The sequence below is a fragment of the Hibiscus syriacus genome, unplaced genomic scaffold (assembly GCF_006381635.1).
Source record: "Hibiscus syriacus cultivar Baekdansim isolate YM2019G1 unplaced genomic scaffold, ASM638163v2 tig00002840_pilon, whole genome shotgun sequence".
Lineage (NCBI taxonomy): Eukaryota > Viridiplantae > Streptophyta > Magnoliopsida > Malvales > Malvaceae > Hibiscus > Hibiscus syriacus.
The window spans coordinates 10,790,148-10,808,544 of record NW_024061947.1 but is presented as its reverse complement, the minus strand read 5'-3'; the positions used below and the strand labels follow the sequence as shown (position 1 = coordinate 10,808,544).

Here is an 18,397-nt window from a genome sequence, read left to right as displayed (position 1 = left end):
AGCTTCTTCGACTACAAAGGGCGGTGATCGGTGTAGGTTTAGGGGTTGAACTGAAGGTTTTCAAAGTTTAGGGGTTATTTCAAAATTTATGTATTTTTTTAAAAATATATAATTTTATTAAAACTTTTAAAATTACCAGGTTATGACACGTTTTATTTAATGGGAAAAACTAATGCCATTGACGGCCCGGGCACCTAAAGTGCTAACATTTGTAACGTTAGGCACACGGATGGGCAAAAAAAAATGTAGACACTTATATCACAAAAAAAGTATAGTTTGGGCACTTATTTGGACATTAAGCCTTTTTTTGGCTTACACTAGAAATAGGTATTAAAATTATGGGGTTTTTTCATTTTAAGTGTTTGAAATATTTTTTTTGTCAAAATTTGTCTTTAAACTATTATACATATCATTTTAAGTACTTAAATTATATTTTGTCAAAATAAATCTTTAAACTAGGAATCTTTTTTGATTTAAGTCCTTAAACTATTTTTCTTATCAAAATAAATACACAATTTTATGTGACGTGTCAATATTTTATTGGTCAAAAAATATTTTTCTAACTGAAAAACGATGAGACTTAATGTTTAAATATAATTGTTTAAGAACTTAGATCAATAAAAAATATAATTTGAGTATCTATTTTAACTTTAATTTTTTCATTTTCTTGGAATCTCAGTAGAATATAAAGATGCCCCAATTTGACTTTCTTTTTCTCCTTTTAATTTCCATGGTAGGTTTTCTATATGCCCGAAACAATAGGCACCGGAGAAAAGGGTATTTCGGTAAGGTTGAAAATTGGGATAGGTTATTACAACTTTTAACGTATAAAATTATTATTTAATATATGGGTAAAGTATACAAATGGTCTCCAAATTATATGATATTATTTTCCTGAGTGCCCTTACTATTAAAAGTTATAAAATGACTCTTTAACTATAGAGTGTTATTTTGTTTAGTCTCTTGACTATTCAAAATTATAACATGACCACATTACTATTCATTTGTTCAAAACTCATATTTTTTCGTTAAAATTTTGACGATCTACTGAGTTGGACGTTAAATTGTTGATTTGAGATATGATAAAATCATATCTTAATGATGACTACTGGCGATGTGGTTGCTTTCAAGCACTGACTCGACAATATTATATTTCAATAACCAGGTCGGTGACATAATGTAAACGGAGAATAGATCCACAAAATACAACTTATGAGATCAAATTTTATCATATCTTAGTCAACGAGTTAAAGCTCATCTCAAATGAATGTCAATTTTTAAGGAAAAATATGATTTGAAACATATGAATAGTCGAACGGTCATTTTATAACTTTTAGTAGTCGGGAGACTCAACAACACCCTAGAGTTAGAATACTATTTTGTTACTTTTTACAGTAAAGATACTCAATAAAATAATATCCTATAATTAAGAAATCATCTGTGTAATTTACCCTTAACATATTTGGTCTTTAGTTATAAAGACTAATTCGTTTTGGTACACTGAATAATGCATATGTTTTAAAAGGGTATACTTTTACGAGAGTTTACGATCTCTGATTTGTACAGTTAATTTTGGAATAAACTGATAAAATTAAAGAATAAACTGATAAAATTAAAGAAATTATATTAAAAATTTTAAGGGTGAAAAGCTATAAAATTGTAGTAGTGCAAAATTAGATAATTAATAAAAAATATATAGAATAAACCGTACGACGGATTGCATTCTAACACCCCTCTATCCATCCCTCAGAGGCAATTTTATCATAAAGTCACCCTTAAATTAAAAAATACCATATTAAAATATTTTCTCGAATATTAACCAAAGTAACACTCATTCTGACAAAAAAGAGGGAGAAATGTTTCTTGAAACGCGCCTTTTCTTAGGTGGACCTGTAACACCCTCAACCCGTACCCGACTCGGATACGTGTCTGAGGTGTCACATTGACTTTTCAAACTTTAACTCTTGACGAAAATCAAGGAAATTTAAAACTTTCATTAAAATAAAAGTAGTTTATTTACATAAATTGACCAGGATAAAAAAAATTGATCAGAACATTCATAATTGACACTTTTCTTACATGCCAACACACTATACACAACAAAATACATACTTTATCAGTTACTTCTGATCTGATCTTCTAGCAGTGTTGTTGTTCTTGCCACTCCTATTTCTGTTCTTTCCGATTCTTGGTACCTACGTGTAAATCACTTACATGCTAAGTCACAGACTTAGTGAGGCATAATTCAAACATATAGATATAACAATACATTCATGAACGTGCATTCTTACCATCTGATCATGACATTTTCATTTGCATACATCTATTACACTATAACATATATGATGGTGACATGCACATATAAAACATATACTCTTATGCTAATTTCACTTTAATTTATCTGTGGATGACACATGTACATTATTGAAAACAGAAGGTACGCGAGTACACTGAGGTTGTGCACAATGCTGTCACTACAGCTCGAATAAAATCCCACTAGGGGCACTGAATATTTGTCCCGAAGGACCACTGTATATCCCTCGACTCTTGGCATGCCAATTATACCTATAGCTCTCATACTAAATAACATGGGCTTAATTATAAATACTCTTCTCATTTCATATCTCTTTCATCACTGTCCATGTAAACACATAGCTCACTTCATATGATCATTTCCATTATTTCACATACCTGGAAGGATTCTATGATAATGGCATTCATTCATATAATATCATGTTAAATCACAAATAAAATTTGCATGGAATCACTATAACATTAATACATATATATGTATGCATGTACATGAATATGGAATCATAAATTCAATTATAAGAGATAAACTTATCGTAAGTCTTATCTCAATGCAATTCTATCTAGGATATGCACTCACCTTGGCCTCGCTTGTTTTGACTCGATCCTAATCCTTCGTTTGTTCCGGAACGAAATTACGTTCTATATCTACATAGTAATACATTGATACTTATCAACATACGAATTGATATATTCTAAACTATCACTTCTTAGGCTAAAAGAAAGCTATTTTCATCTTTTAATAAAGGTATGCATCGATGCACTCTACAGTGTATCGATGCATTCCTTAACGTGTGCATCGGTACACAAATCACCTTCGATGTTTGTATTTTAAGGGGTGCATCGATGCACTCCTCATGCATCGATGCACTAATTGCATTCGATGCTCATTTATTTGAGAGTGCATCGACACACATTGAAGATGCATCGATGCACACAACCCAGAAATTCCATTTAAGCACGAAATTCACTCTCTTTTTAGCTTAACTCTTCATCTTTCACCTCATTTAATATTCTTAACTCTTATACACCTATTTAAACCAATTAACACCCATTCAGTACCTCTTAAACTTAAAAATCCAATCCTCTACATAGAATTCAAGAATCTCACTCAAATTCCAACATGTTCTGAATCTAATTCTAACACTTCGTATATCTTAATCAAGTTGGTGACAAGTCAAATTCAACTTCCAATTCTCATTATGAGCTTTATTTCAAAATTTCATTCAAGAACTCCTAATCTTTAATTCTTCCTACACCATTCATCTTATTGTTTTAAAGCAAATTAAGTTTTCTTTAAGCTTAATTAGCATATAAGGATCAAAACCAAACTTAAATTTTAACTAACAATCAACTTATGAAAAATCTCACCTTTGCTATGAGTCTTCACGTTTGGGAGAAAAGAAGAGAAGAAGAGAACTCTAGAACCTTGTTTTTCTTTCTTCTCTTTCAAGTGGAGCTAATATATAAATACCTTCTTTAATTATTTTCCTTGCAAAAGATCATTATATCCTTCTATTATTCCTTCTTTACAATTTGATCTTACGTAACATTTCATATAAGTCCTTGAACTAATCAATTATTATACTTTAATCACCAAATTCTGAAACTCTACAATTTAGTCACTAACCCTATATTGAGAATATTATAAATCTCCCCCTTAAGAAAATTCATCATCGAATTTTCATTGCACGAAGAGATGGGGGTATTGATTCCTCATATCCTCTTCACGCTCCCATGTTGCTTCCTCTACTTTGTGATTTCTCCACAATACTTTGTCTAATGGAATAGTCTTGTTCCTTATATGTTTAATCTCATGAGCTAAGATTTGAACCGGTTCTTCCTCATATGTTAAATCCGGTTGAATCTCGATCTTTTCTAGAGTTACAGTGTGGAAGGGATCAAATCGATACTTCCGAAGCATTGAGACATGGAAGACATCATAAATCTTTTCCATTTCAGGTGGCAACGCCAGTTGATATGCCATTGGTCCAACTCTCTTTACGATCTCATAAGGTCCAATAAATCGAGGACTTAACTTTCCTCTTCGACCAAATCTCAAAACCTTCTTCCAAGGAGACACTTTGAGAAACACTTTATCTCCTATTCGATATTCTATCTCTTTTCTCTTTAGATCCGCGTATGATTTCTGTCTATCAGTTGCTGCTTTGAGATTACTTTGAATTACTTGAACCTTTTCTTCCACTTCCTGGATCAATTCCGGACCAAGAATTTCTTTGTCTTTAAGCTCAAACCAATTTAGAGGCGTACAACATCTTCTTCCATAAAGAGCTTCATAGGGAGCCATTTTGATGCTTGATTGATAACTATTGTTGTACGCAAATTCAACAAGTGGCAAGTATTTCTCCCGCGATCCTTTGAATTCTATAACACAGACTCTTAGTATGTCCTCTAGAATCTGTATAATTCGCTCAGATTGTCCATCCGACTGAAGATGAAACGCTGTACTAAAGTTCAACCGAGTTCCCAACGCTCTATGTAATGATTTCTAAAACCGTGAAGTAAATCTAGGATCTCGATCCAAAACAATAGAAACAGGTACACCATGTAGAAGTATAATCTCCCTGATATATAACTCGACATACTTATCCATGAAAAAGTTAACTCGTACTGGAATAAAATGAGCTGACTTAGTCAATCTGTCTACAATAACCCAGATTGAATCTCTTTTATTTGGAGTCGAAGGCAGCCTCGTTACAAAATCCATTGTTGTATTCTCCCATTTCCACTGGGAATAGACATAGGTTGCAACAGTCCTGACGGAACCTGTGTTCAGCTTTGACTTGCTTACAAGTCAAACACTTGGATACAAATTTCGTAATGTCCTTCTTCATTTCAGGCCACCAATATCGATTCTTGAGGTCCATATATATTTTACTTCATCCCGGATGCATAGTCAATGGACTACAATGAGCTTCCATTGACAAGTCTTTCTTTAATTCATCATCATCTGGAATCATTAGCCTCCCTTGATAATATAGGTTCCCATCAGCCTTTAATTCATAATCTGTAACCTCTTCATTCCTTTTCTGTTGTAGCTTCTTTGAACACTTTTCATCTATAGCTTACAATTCTTTAATTTGATCTAGCCATGATGGCTTGAGAGTCAATTCCGCATATATGACACCGTCTCTTCTTAACGATAGTCTGGCATCCAAAGCTCGTAAGGCTGCAAATGTCTTTCGACTTAAAGCATCCGCTACCACATTCGCTTTCCCCGGATGGAAATCAATCACTAAATCGTAATCCTTTAAGAATTCCACCCATTTCCTCTGTCTTAAATTCAATTCTTTCTGAGTCATAAAATACTTTAAACTCTTATGGTCCGTATACAAGTAGCATCGTTCCCCATACAAGTAGTGACACCAGATCTTAAGAGCGAACACTACTGCAGCAATTTCCAGATCGTGCGTTGGATAATTCTTCTCATGTGGTTTTAGTTGCCTCGAAGCATAGGCCACCACCTTGCCTTCTTGCATTAACACGCATCCCAAACCGTTATGAGACGCATCACTGTACACTACAAAGTTCTTGCCAAATCTGGGTTGAACCAAGACTGGAGCTTCTGTCAAAATCTTCTTTAGCTTTTCAAAACTTTCTTGGCACTCCAGAGTCCAAGCAAATTTTATCTCTTTCCTCAATAACTTGGTTAGGGGTTATGCTATCATCGAAATTTTTTTAACAAACCTTCGGTAATAGCCAGCTAACCCCAAAAAACTTCAGAATTCTGACACATTCTTTGGAACTTCCCACTCTAAAATAGCTTTAATCTTTTGGGGATCCACTCGAATTCCTTCGGCAGAAATCACATGTCCAATGAACGTCACTTCATTCTATCAGAATTCACATTTAGAGAGTTTAGCATAAAGCTTCTTTTCTCTCAAAGTCTGTAGAACGATATTTAAATGTGAACTATGATCTTCTTCCGACTTTGAGTACACTAAAATATCATCAATGAACACTATTACGAATCGATCCAAATAGGGTTGAAATATTCTGTTCATGAGATCAATCAAAGCAGCTAGTGCATTCGCAACTCTAAATAGCATCACAATAAACTCATAGTGACCATATCTCATTCTGAATGTCGTCTTTGGAATATCTTTATCTTGAATCTTCAATTGATGGTAACCAGAACATAAATCAATCTTCGAAAACACTAAAGTTCCCTTTAACTGATCAAACAAATCGTCAATTCGGGGGAGGGGATACTTATTCTTGATGGCCACTTTATTAAGTTGCCTATAATCAATGCAAAGACGCATTGATCCATATTTCTTCTTAACAAACAAAACAGAAGCTCCCTATGGTGAGACACTCGGTCTGATAAACCCTTTGTCTAGTAATTCTTATAATTGGATCTTTAATTCTTGTAATTATTTTGGAGTTATTCAATATGGTGTTATCGCAATAGGCGTTGTTCCTGATATTAGTTCAATATTAAATTCTACCTCTCTATCTGGGGGGAAACCCGGTAATTCTACAGGGAAAACGTCAGGAAACTCTCTGACTATAAGAATTTCTTCAATCCTCTTCTCTTTAGCTCTGACATCCAACACACTAGCAATAAACCCTTGACATCCCTGTAACAATAACTTCTTTGTCGATATCACTGATATTACATTAGCCAATGGGTTCCATCATTCACTAAATACAATGACTTCTACCCCTTCTGAACTTCTCAGCATTACTCTTCTCAATCTACAGTCCATATTAGCATAGTAACAATATAACCAGTCAATTCCCAGTATCACCTCAAATTCGTCAAAAGGTAATTCCATCAGATTAGTAGGGAATTCAATTCCCTGAATCCGTATGGAATACCCTCGACACACCATATTGACTTGAGCATTGTGTCCTAACGGATTAGTCACTATTACCTCACTGCTAGTAGATTCTAACGGAATATTCAATTCTTTCACTAACTTACTATAAATGTAAGAATACGTAGACCCCGAATCAATCAATACAAATATATTCTTGTCATACAACTGAAAGATACCCTCTATTATCTTTGGGTCATCTCGATCCTCGCTAGTCTTGAGATTATACACATGAGCTGTAGAACATATCTCTTGGGGAGCTGATGACTCTGATTGACTTCTTCCTCTGCCTCTTCCTCTCTAGGTAACCGAGGCAGACCTCTCTGGCTGAGCAGATCCACCAGCTAACATGTGACAATCCCTAAGAAAAGGCCCGGTGTCCCCACATTTAAAGCAAGCTCCAAAAATCATCCTGAAAATCCCCGAGTGATTCTTTCCACAATGCGGACATTGTCTGACTTGGGTCGGGTTAGATCTTCCATCTTCAGATCCCACTGATTGTGTTTGTCGTCCCCTTATCATATTTGATCCCCTCGTAGAGGATGCCACAGACTCTGATCTCACTTGAGATCGAGAACCAACATCTCTGCCCCTTTTTGATGGTGCAACACTCGATAATGCGTGCGATCTTTTCGATGTCTGAGCTCGAAAATCTCCAAACCTCTCATTCTGAGCTCTTTCCAAAGGTTTAGCACGATTCACCACTTCTTGAAACGAGAATAGATTTAATATAATTAACATTTCCTTCAGTCTTGGACGTAAACCTTCCACGAACGAATCACAAACATCCTTTTCTGTAGGAATAAGCTCGACACCAAAGTGGCTCAACTTGTTGAATTCACACTCGTATTCATAAACTGTACGGTTCCATTGCTTCATATTCATAAACTCTTGTTTCATTTATCGGATGAACTGATCTCCAATGTATTTATGTTTGAATTCCTCTAGGAACAAGGACCAAGTTACTTGATCACCAGATATTCTTAATGTAACATTGATCCACCAAATCCTGGCTTGCCCTCGGAGCAAAGATACTACTCCATTCAGCTTGTCAAAATCAGAACAATGAAGTCCCTCAAGCATAATTTTCACATCATTAAGCCAAATGTCTGCAACAACAGGTCCTTCTTCGGCTTCACCTCTAAACTCTGGTGCTCCTAAACCCTTCAACTCCTTTGCAACATTCATTCTCGGAGTTGAAGAAACAGAAGGTTGAAAACACGCCAATACCGCGTCTAGTGTTCTGAAGAACACATTTTGATCACTCACAGGCAATCCAGAGGGTGTCTGATCTTCACTCTTCCTAGACAGGGCATGCGAATTACTGCTTTCAGCGGGCCTATCGTCTCTCGCTTCACTTCTAGAGCTACAATGTCTGGACATCTATAAAAACATACCCATATCATTCTATCAGCAAAACATCATACTTATTATTATATCAGATCAGAAGTTTTCACTATTTTATTGGCATGTATACCTTATGGGACACTCTAGACTTCGGTTTATGTCGAGAATCGACAAAACTGTAGCTCTGATACCATTAAATGTAACATCCTCAACCCGTACCCGACCCGGATACGAGTCTGAGGTGTCACATTGACTTTTCAAACTTTGACTCTTGACGAAAATCAAGGAAATTTAAAACTTTCATTAAAATAAAAGTAGTTTATTTACATAAATTGACCAGAATAAACAAAATCGATCAGAGCATTCATAACTGACACTTTTCTTATATGCCAACACAGTATACACAACAAAATACATACTTTATCAGTTACTTCTGATATGATCTTCTAGCAGTGCTGCTGTTCTTGCCACTCCTATTTCTATTATTCCCGATTCTTGGTACCTACGTGTAAATCACTTACACGCTAAGTCACAGAGTTAGTGAGGCATAATTCAAACATATAGATATAACAATGCATTCATGAATGTGCATTCTTACCATCTGATCATGCCATTTTCATTTGCATGCATCTATTACACTATAACATATATGATGGTGACATGCACATATAAAAATATACTCTTATGCTAATTTCACTTTAATTTATCTTTGGATCGCCCATGTACATTATTGAGAACAGAAGGTACGCGAGTACACTGAGGTTGTGCACAATACTGTCACCACAGCTCGAATAAAATCCCACTAGGGGCACTGAATATTTGTCCCGAATGACCACTATGTCCCGAAGGACCATTGTATATCCCTCGACTCTTGGTATGCCAATTATACCTATAGCTCTCATATTAAATAACATTGGCTTAATTATAAATATTTTTCTCATTTCATATCTCTTTCATCACTGTCCATGTAAACACATAGGTCACTTCATATGATTATTTCCATTATTTCACATACCTGGAAGGATTCTTTGATAATGGTATTCATTCATATAATATCATGTTAAATCACAAATGAAATATGCATGAAATTACTATAACATTAACACATATATATGTATGCATGTACACGAATATGAAATCATAAATTCAATTAAAAGAGATAGACTTATCGCAAGTCTTATCTCAATGTAATTCTATCTAGGATATGCACTCACCTTGGCCTCGCTTGTTTTGACTCGATCCTAATCCTTCGTTTGTTCCGGAACGAAATTACGTTCTATATCTACATAGTAATACATTGATACTTATCAGCATACGAATTGATATATTCTAAACTATCACTCCTTAGGCTAAAAGAAAGCTATTTTCATCTTTTAATGAAGGTATGCATCGATGCACTCTACAGTGCATCGATACACTGTAGAGTGCATCGATGCATTCCTTAACGTGTGCATCGATGCACTACCTGTGCATCGGTACACAAATCACCTTCGATGTTTGTATTTGAAGGGGGGTGCATCGATGCACTAATTGCATTCGATGCTCATTTATTTGAGAGTGCATTGACACACATTGAAGATGCATCGATGCACACAACCCATAAATTCCATTTAAGCACGAAATTCACTCGCTTTTTAGCTTAACTCTTCATCTTTCACCTCATTTAATATTCTTAACTCTTATACACCTATTTAAACCAATTAACCCATTCAATACCTCTTAAACTTAAAAATCCAATCCTCCACATAGAATTCAAGAATCTCACTCAAATTCCAACATGTTCTGAATCTAGTTCTAACACTTCGTATATCTTAATCAAGTTGGTGACAAGTTAAATTCAACTTCCAATTCTCATTATGAGCTTTATTTCAAAATTTCATTCAAGAACTCCTAATCTTTAATTCTTCCTACACCCTTCATCTTGTTGTTTTAAAGCAAATTAAGCTTTCTTTAACTTAATTAACATCCAAGGATCAAAACCAAACTTAAATTTTAACTAACAATCAGCTTATGAAAAATCTCACATTTTCTATGAGTCTTCACATTTGGGAGAAAAGAAGAGAAGAAGAGAACTCTAGAACCTTGTTTTTCTTTCTTCTATTCCACATGGAGCTAATATATAAATCCCTTCTTTAATCATTTTCCTTGCAAAAGACCATTCTATTCTTCTATTCTTCCTTCTTTACAATTTGATCCTACACAACATTTCATATAAGTCCTTGAACTAATCAATTATTATACTTTAATCACCAAATTCTAAAACTCTACAATTTAGTCACTAACCCGGTATTGAGTTTGTTACAGGACTGAAGACGTGTCCCCTGGCGATTGTTTTATAGGATAAATGTTGACATGACACTACGTGAGAAGGCACTTTGCAAGGGGTGCGCCTTCTAGAGGTTTTCTTGCCACATCAAAAGCACATTTGGGAAAGCACATTTCATAAGGAGAGCCTTCCCTAAAAGCATATTTAAAAAAATATATACTTTAAAAAAATAAAACTATAGAGACCAATAACATAATTTAATACATATTAGTTTCATGAGTCGAAAAGCCTAATGGTGTTAGTTTATATAGGTATATTGGAGTGTTTAGGTTATGTTTCATGATAATGTATGACAAAAGTTATAATGAGTATTCCTTAACTTTTCTATATTATCTTTATACTAATGAATTCACTTCTACACTATTGTTAAATTTCATTAGGTTAATATTTATTATTAAGGTTTATTAATTAAGATTAGATATTTTTTATATGTTAATATATTTGAATATTTATTTTTTAAGTACGAGTTCAAAAAATTAGGTAACACAAATTAAAAATATTTCATTGACATATAAATGTATTATTTATTGACTATGATTAATTATATCTATAATTTAAGTTGAATATAATATAAAAATATGAAGAAAAAAAATTGCTTGGTGTCATGGGGAGAAATCAGAATCTAGTTTTGGATTAGATGAAATATTTTTAGATTTGAATCAAATAATAATTGAAAGGAAGAAATCAGCTAAATAATACAAGAGAAATAATTAATTACGAAGTAGGGCACCTTCAAATATATTTTTAGATATATGACATTTTTTACAGTGCTTTGGAACTCGTCACGTCGTCATGTGGGTGTGACGAGTTTTAATAAAATATATTATATTTTTAGAACTTGTCATGGGGACATGATGAGTTCTAATAAAAGAATTATATTTTATTAAAATTCGACAATTTATCATACTCACATATATATAAATATCACATATCCCAAAATAAATTTCCACCAACGCTATGTTTCAAAATATTTTGGTATTATCGTTATTGGGCTAATTTTACTAATAGAAATATATATATATTTTTTAATAAAGTTCAAAAAAACTAAAAATCTGATTGGATCCGACCCTTATCGTCCCTATGCATATGATCGACTCATACATTGTTTGCTGGAAACTACTAGAAACACAGCACACGCTTATTTGTGGGTAGGTTGACTACACATTTACAACCTGGGAAGCAACTAATCTTATAGATTATAGGTCCTAGAAAATCCCTTCCATTGGACTGTGTTATAATCATTGTGCTTGTTTATGCCATCCAGATGTCCAGTTCGTAGATCACCCCAACAACCAACTTACAATATCCAATATTCTCCGCTCTCCTATAAATAACTAACCACAACCTCAAATCTTTCATAGTGTAACAACAATTCAATCTTACATCAATTCTCTAACCTATAGCCAATGGATACAGTTTCCACTCTTCCAAATGCTCTACAAATGCTCCTCGTTGGTGCTCTCGTGGTTCAAACTTTAATGGTTGCCTCTGCAGGCAACTTTAACCAGGATGTCGATATCACATGGGGAGATGGTCGTGCAAAAATCCTCAACGACGCACAGCTTCTTACTCTCTCCCTCGACAAAGCCTCTGGTTCAGGCTTCCAATCCAAGTATGAATTTCTGTACGGGAAGTTCGATATGCAACTGAAACTTGTGCCTGGCAACTCTGCAGGACCGTCACTGCTACTACGTAAGCGATTATCTTATACATTTAAAAGTTTGTTTTTTTGGTATACGATTTATTGAGTTTATCGTCTTCGGACGAGATCGATTTCGAATTCTTGGGAAACCTGAGCGATGATCCTTACATCGTTCACACTAATGTTTACACGAAAGGCAAAGGTGACAGGGAGCAACAATTCTACCTGTGGTTCGACCCCACTGCTGATTTCCACACTTACTCGATTCTGTGGAATCCCGGACACGTTATGTAAGTACATATAAAGATGATCAGCATGTGATCTTGGCCTTGCGACTCTTTTCTCAGCGTTGGCACAAATATTTGTTTCAGTTTCTATGTAGATGGTAGACCGATTAGAGAGTTCAAAAACCTGGAAGAAGCTGGAGTTCCGTACCCGAAAATCCAAGCCATGAGAATGTACTGTAGCATATGGAACGCGGATGATTGGGCCACGAGAGGAGGTCTAGTGAAGACCGATTGGAGCCGGGCACCTTTCACAGCTTCTTTCAGGAACTTCACTGCTAACGCTTGTGTCTGGTCTAATGGAGACTCAGGCTGCCCTTCGAATAACAGTGCCTGGTTTTCGCAGGAGATGGATTCTTCCAGTCAGAAAGTGATGAAATGGGTGCAAAGGAATTACATGGTTTACAATTACTGCAAAGACGAAAAGCGATTCCCTCGGGGCCTACCTGTGGAATGCACTGTCAGAAACAGGAAACACATTTGAGACATAAGTACTTTCCAGAAGATTGTAACATAATTTAAATCAATGACAATGTCGATTCCAGTCATTTGTATAATCATTTAATAACAATAAAATATTCTATTTTAAGAGTTCATCGTGTATTAGAGCAATTTTATATATATTCTTTTATTTCAGGTCTAAAGTTAAAATCTTCTAAAACTGATTTTTCTTCTTCTTTCTAACACGTCTCAAGAAGAATTGTAGAAATTTCATTTGAGTACTGATTTATCATAGGCCAGAGATGCTTGGTTTTTGGTGGTACGACCGTGGGACGATAATGGTAAGTTGGTTTGGGTAGTATTGAGAGGAACAAGGTGGGGCTTTTGTTAATGCCAATGACTGTTGGTTTGGGGATTGATGTAATTCAGGTTAAGGTTCAGGATCATAGGGAATTTAGGTGTGTTGAAGATGCTCGATGGTGGTTTAACTTGTTGCGAAGCCTTAGTGACTCCTCTCTTTCTTGCACTCTATTTTTTTTTTTTTTTTTGTGAAATGGCCTACTCTTTTTCCTGTCGTTTTGTAAGATCATATATGGCGGAGATGGAGGACTAGCAACCAAAGAGGGCGTGGGATGGTGGTTAGCTACAAGTTGGTTAGTTGGGTGCGGGTGTTGTCAGTAACTAAATCGTTTTGCTTAAACTTTCAGATTTAATTAGGATCGGTTTAGTATAGCTTTTGAAAAAAACTTTTTTTAAAGTATAGTAGAAAAGAACTTTTAAAAGTGATGTATAAAAGTGTAATTTAAATTTAAATTATTTGTGATTATTGTTAAAAATTGAGTTTGAAAATATAAAATATTCATTATAGACATTATGTTGTAAATTAAAAATATAAAATTTAAATTATATTTACAATTATATATGAATCATATCAATTTAAACTATAATAAATTCAGAAAATTATTATTATAAATGAATTATATCAATTTAAATTATAACAAAAATATAAAAGGGTAAACTATGTTCTTAGTACTTAAACTATTAATTTTGATCCGTTTTAGTACCTAAAATTTCAATTTTTAAAACCTTAGCTAAAGTTTAGTTTTCCTTTCATTTTAGCACCCTGCCGTTAAAAACTTAACGTGTTTAGTACCTGAAGTAGTTTTGATACGTTTAAGTATCTAAACTTTCAATCTTTTCAAAACTTAACGTAAATTTTGAACAGGGGTACTATAGTGAAACAAAAGCTAAATTTTTTAACGATGAAGTATTAAAATGAAACAAAAATAAACTTTAGGTATGATTTTGAATAAATTGAAAGTTTAGGTACTAAAATGAAACAAAAATAAACTTTAGGTATGATTTTGAATAAATTGAAAGTTTAGGTACTAAAATGGACCAAAAATGATAGTTTAAGTACAAAACATGTAATTTACCCGATATAAAATATAATTATAATAAAAATATATATTTATATAACTCGCTATTAATATTTTAATATATAAATCATAAATTTTATCTATTTTTAAATAATTAAAATAAATTATTAAAAGAAATAAATTATTTTTTAAGGAGGTTAGTTTTAAATCATTAAAATAAAATGTAAATACATAAATGAGCAGTCCATACATTAGTCACTACAGCAAAACTGTTCTACAACGGTGTTTTTAACAACGTTTTGAGAGTAAACGCCACAAACTTTAAACATATACCGGCGTTTACATTCCAAATGCCACAAAATGGTAACTTTAGCTGCAGTTTTATACAAAACGCCTTGACAAAGTAGTACTTTAGCATCATTTGTATAAAAATGTTGCAATAGGGTTCATCTATAGTGACATTTTTTAACAAACGCCGCAACATAGTAGTACTTTAGCGGCGTTTTTATACAAAAGCCGCAATAGGTTCATCTATAGTGGCCTTTTTTAAACAAACGCCGTGACATAGTAGTCCTTTAGCGGCGATTGTATAAAAATGCCGCAATAGGTTTCATCTATAGTGGTGTTTTTTCAAAAAATATCACAAAAGAGTAATACTTTAGCGGCGTTTTTATACAAATGTCATTGTCGTAACCGTCTTTCGGTTGGGCCCCGGAATTGGGCTTCGACTTGAAAAATGTGGATTGGAGTCGCCACCGATCATTTATTTAAAAATAAATGGGTTGATCGGATACCCTATTTCTTACCTGATCTGCGTCTTACCAGAAATATATCGGGCTCGGGAGTCGGTTACGGTCAAGGAAGGATTAGCACCCTTGAACCGCCCTTTCGGTACTACGTAATTTCCAGTTGTCTTTAATTAAGAAACTTGTAATTTTAAATTAAAAGGTAAAAAAAATGTCGATCCAAACTACTTACCTTTAATAGTTTGCGGAAATACCCTTAAAAAGTCGTGAAAATAACATTAGGGCAAACGGTGAGGAGAACAAATAAAAATAGAGACAATAAGATAAAGAAGGAAAACGAAACGCATAATCAAAAGAAATATTGAAGATAAAGAATAAATGGCATAATTAAAATGAATACATCAAAAAAAATGACAGAAACAAAAACAGAGGCAAATATACATAAAGTAAAATAATATAAAAATAATAATAATAATAATAAAAAGTAAAAGGGGGAAATAAATAAAATAAAAATGGAATAAATAATTAATGAATGAAACGAGAATATATATATTAAAGTATTAAAAAGGAAAATATCAATAATAGGTAAATGATATATATATATATACATACATAAATACAAAAAATAAAATGTTAATAGAAATATAATTATAAGATAAAATGAGTAAGGTTGGTAAATAATAAAAAAAATACATATATAACATATAAAATTATAAGATGTAGTAGCTAGATAAAGAAATGACCAAAAAGTTAATTAAAATAATATATATGTATTAACACTAAGTATATAGATGAAATATATAGAAAATACGTGTATATATATATATATATATAATTACATGATATGAATAATAAAAAGGTTAGTATAAGTATTAAATTGAATCAAAAACAAGTTGGGTGGCTAAATTGAAAGAAAATCAGAATTAGAGACCAATTCAAAAGCAAATTTGGGGTCAAAATAATTCTTTAAAAGCAGCGAGGGACCAAAAGGGTAGTTTACCCCATTTTCTTTAAAAACACGCGGGTTCCGGGGTGTATATGTGTCAAAATCTGGGTTTAAAATTTTATTTATTTCCTTCTCTCCAAACAGAACGCCCTTTCTCTTCTTCTCTCCCTTTTCTCTGGTTTGTTCTTGAATTTCAAGAACAGGGTGAGTTTCCAGAAACCGGCCATCAACCGCCGCAAGCCGCCTCGCCGCCGTCGGCGGCAAAATCACGAAAATATTTATTTTTCCAGGAGTTTTTCTCCTCCTCGTTTTGAAAATCAAGTTGGTTTTTCAAAAAAGGCCTCGGGTTTTCGTAGATCTACAAAAATAATATCGAACGAAAACGCCTTTTCATCGGCAAAAATCTTCTCTATTTGCTTACTTTCGACTCAAAACAACACGGTGGACGATAAACTTGACATGCAAAGGATCAAGCGAACGAAAAGGTAAACAACAATATACCTTGCTTTTTTTTCTTGTTTCGAAATGTTGTACAAGTGTTCCGACTTTCTTTGTGCTTGCTATGGTAACTTTATGTGTGTGTTCGTAGTTTTTGTGTAATTTGTGTTTTGTATTCTGTATCAACCGTCCCCCCCAAATGCTTGGGTTTACACTTATTTATAACAAAAGAAAATCCTATTTTTAGACTCCTAGTTAAATTAGAACTCTAATGTGTTTGGGTTGTTGATGTGTTTCACATATGCATGCCGTTGGTGAGGGACGAGAAATCTGACGTTATTGAGAGACGTGCGGCCGTGGGAGGTTGAAGGGGGCGTGAGGCGCGGCTGGAACCTTGGCTAGGGTTTGGAGGCTACCCGGATACCTTTGCTGTGGACCGTTGGATCTCACCTAGATCCAACGGTCACTATTGCTGGCGGCTGGAACAAGAGTGGAGTGAGCTAGGGTTCTGGGGACCCCTAATCTGTTACGTGTTTTGGACCTGGGTTGGACCAGAATCTTCTGTTGGGCTTTGTAGTTCCTTGGGCCTGTAAAATAAATAAATAAATAAATAATATATTATTATAAGGTCGAAATAAAGCGTCTACAGCTACCCCTCTTTGTTCATTGTTGTGTAACGAAAATAGAGCAAAGATTAAGAGACGCAAATTTCGGCCATATCGAATACTCTCTGTCGTAGAGTTAAAATTCAATATTGAAACTGGTTTAAATCACAAAATGACTCCCTCGTCGTGAGGTTGAGTTGAACTGGAAACTTCTGAGCACGATATCCTTCGTCGTGAAGTTGAAATCGAACTCAAAGCTTTTGGCAAGTGGCTCCTAGATCATCTTCTGGCTCAAGATACTTTGTCATGATGGTGAAACTCGACTTAGAGACTTCGGTGTTGATGTGTCGCAGATGACTCATTCGTCTTGAAGTTAGGTCAACCTGTTAGGGTACGATACCCTTCGTTGTGAAGTTGTATATGTATATGGACCCTCCGTTGTGAAGCTGAGCCTGAGAATTGGATATCCTTTGTCGTGAAGTTGAAATCCAAGTATTGTTCCGAGCCCAATATCCTTCGTTGTGAAGTTGAAATTGGCTCTAAATTTGAGAAATGTTTGTTGACAACCAGTGGTCCCTTCGTCGTGAAGTTGAACTTGCGTTGTCTGGAGTCCAATATCTTTCGTTGTGAAGTTGAAATTGGCTCTGAATTTGAGAAATGTTTGTTGACAACCAGCGGTCCCTTCGTCGTGAAGTTGAACTTGCGTTGTCTGGAGTCCAATATCCTTCGTTGTGAAGTTGAAATTGGCTTTGAATTTGAGAAATGTTTGTTGACAACCAGCGGTCCCTTCGTCGTGAAGTTGAACTTGCGTTGTCTGGAGTCCAATATCCTTCGTTGTGAAGTTAAAATTGGCCCTGAATTTGTTTATTGACAACCAGCGGTCCCTTCGTCGTGAAGTTGAACTTGCGTTGTCTGGAGTCCAATATCCTTCGTTGTGAAGTTGAAATTGGCTCTGAAATTGGGAAATGTTTGTTGACAACCAGTGGTCCCTCCGTCGTGAAGTTGAACTTGCGTTGTCTAGAGTCCAATATCCTTCGTTGTGAAGTTGAAATTGGCTCTGAAATTGGGAAATGTTTGTTGACAACCAGC

At 34.5% G+C, this 18,397-nt stretch overlaps 1 protein-coding gene across 1 annotated transcript; it reads left to right on the top strand.

Annotated features, from left to right (window-relative positions):
- The first annotated feature begins 12,233 nt into the window (after positions 1-12,233).
- On the top strand, positions 12,234-13,237 carry LOC120152922 (probable xyloglucan endotransglucosylase/hydrolase protein 21). The gene is made up of 3 exons (XM_039165003.1): positions 12,234-12,505; positions 12,577-12,759; positions 12,841-13,237. The coding sequence occupies exons 1-3, from the start codon at positions 12,234-12,236 to the stop codon at positions 13,235-13,237; spliced, it is 852 nt and encodes a 283-aa protein (XP_039020934.1).
- The last annotated feature ends 5,160 nt before the right edge of the window (positions 13,238-18,397 follow it).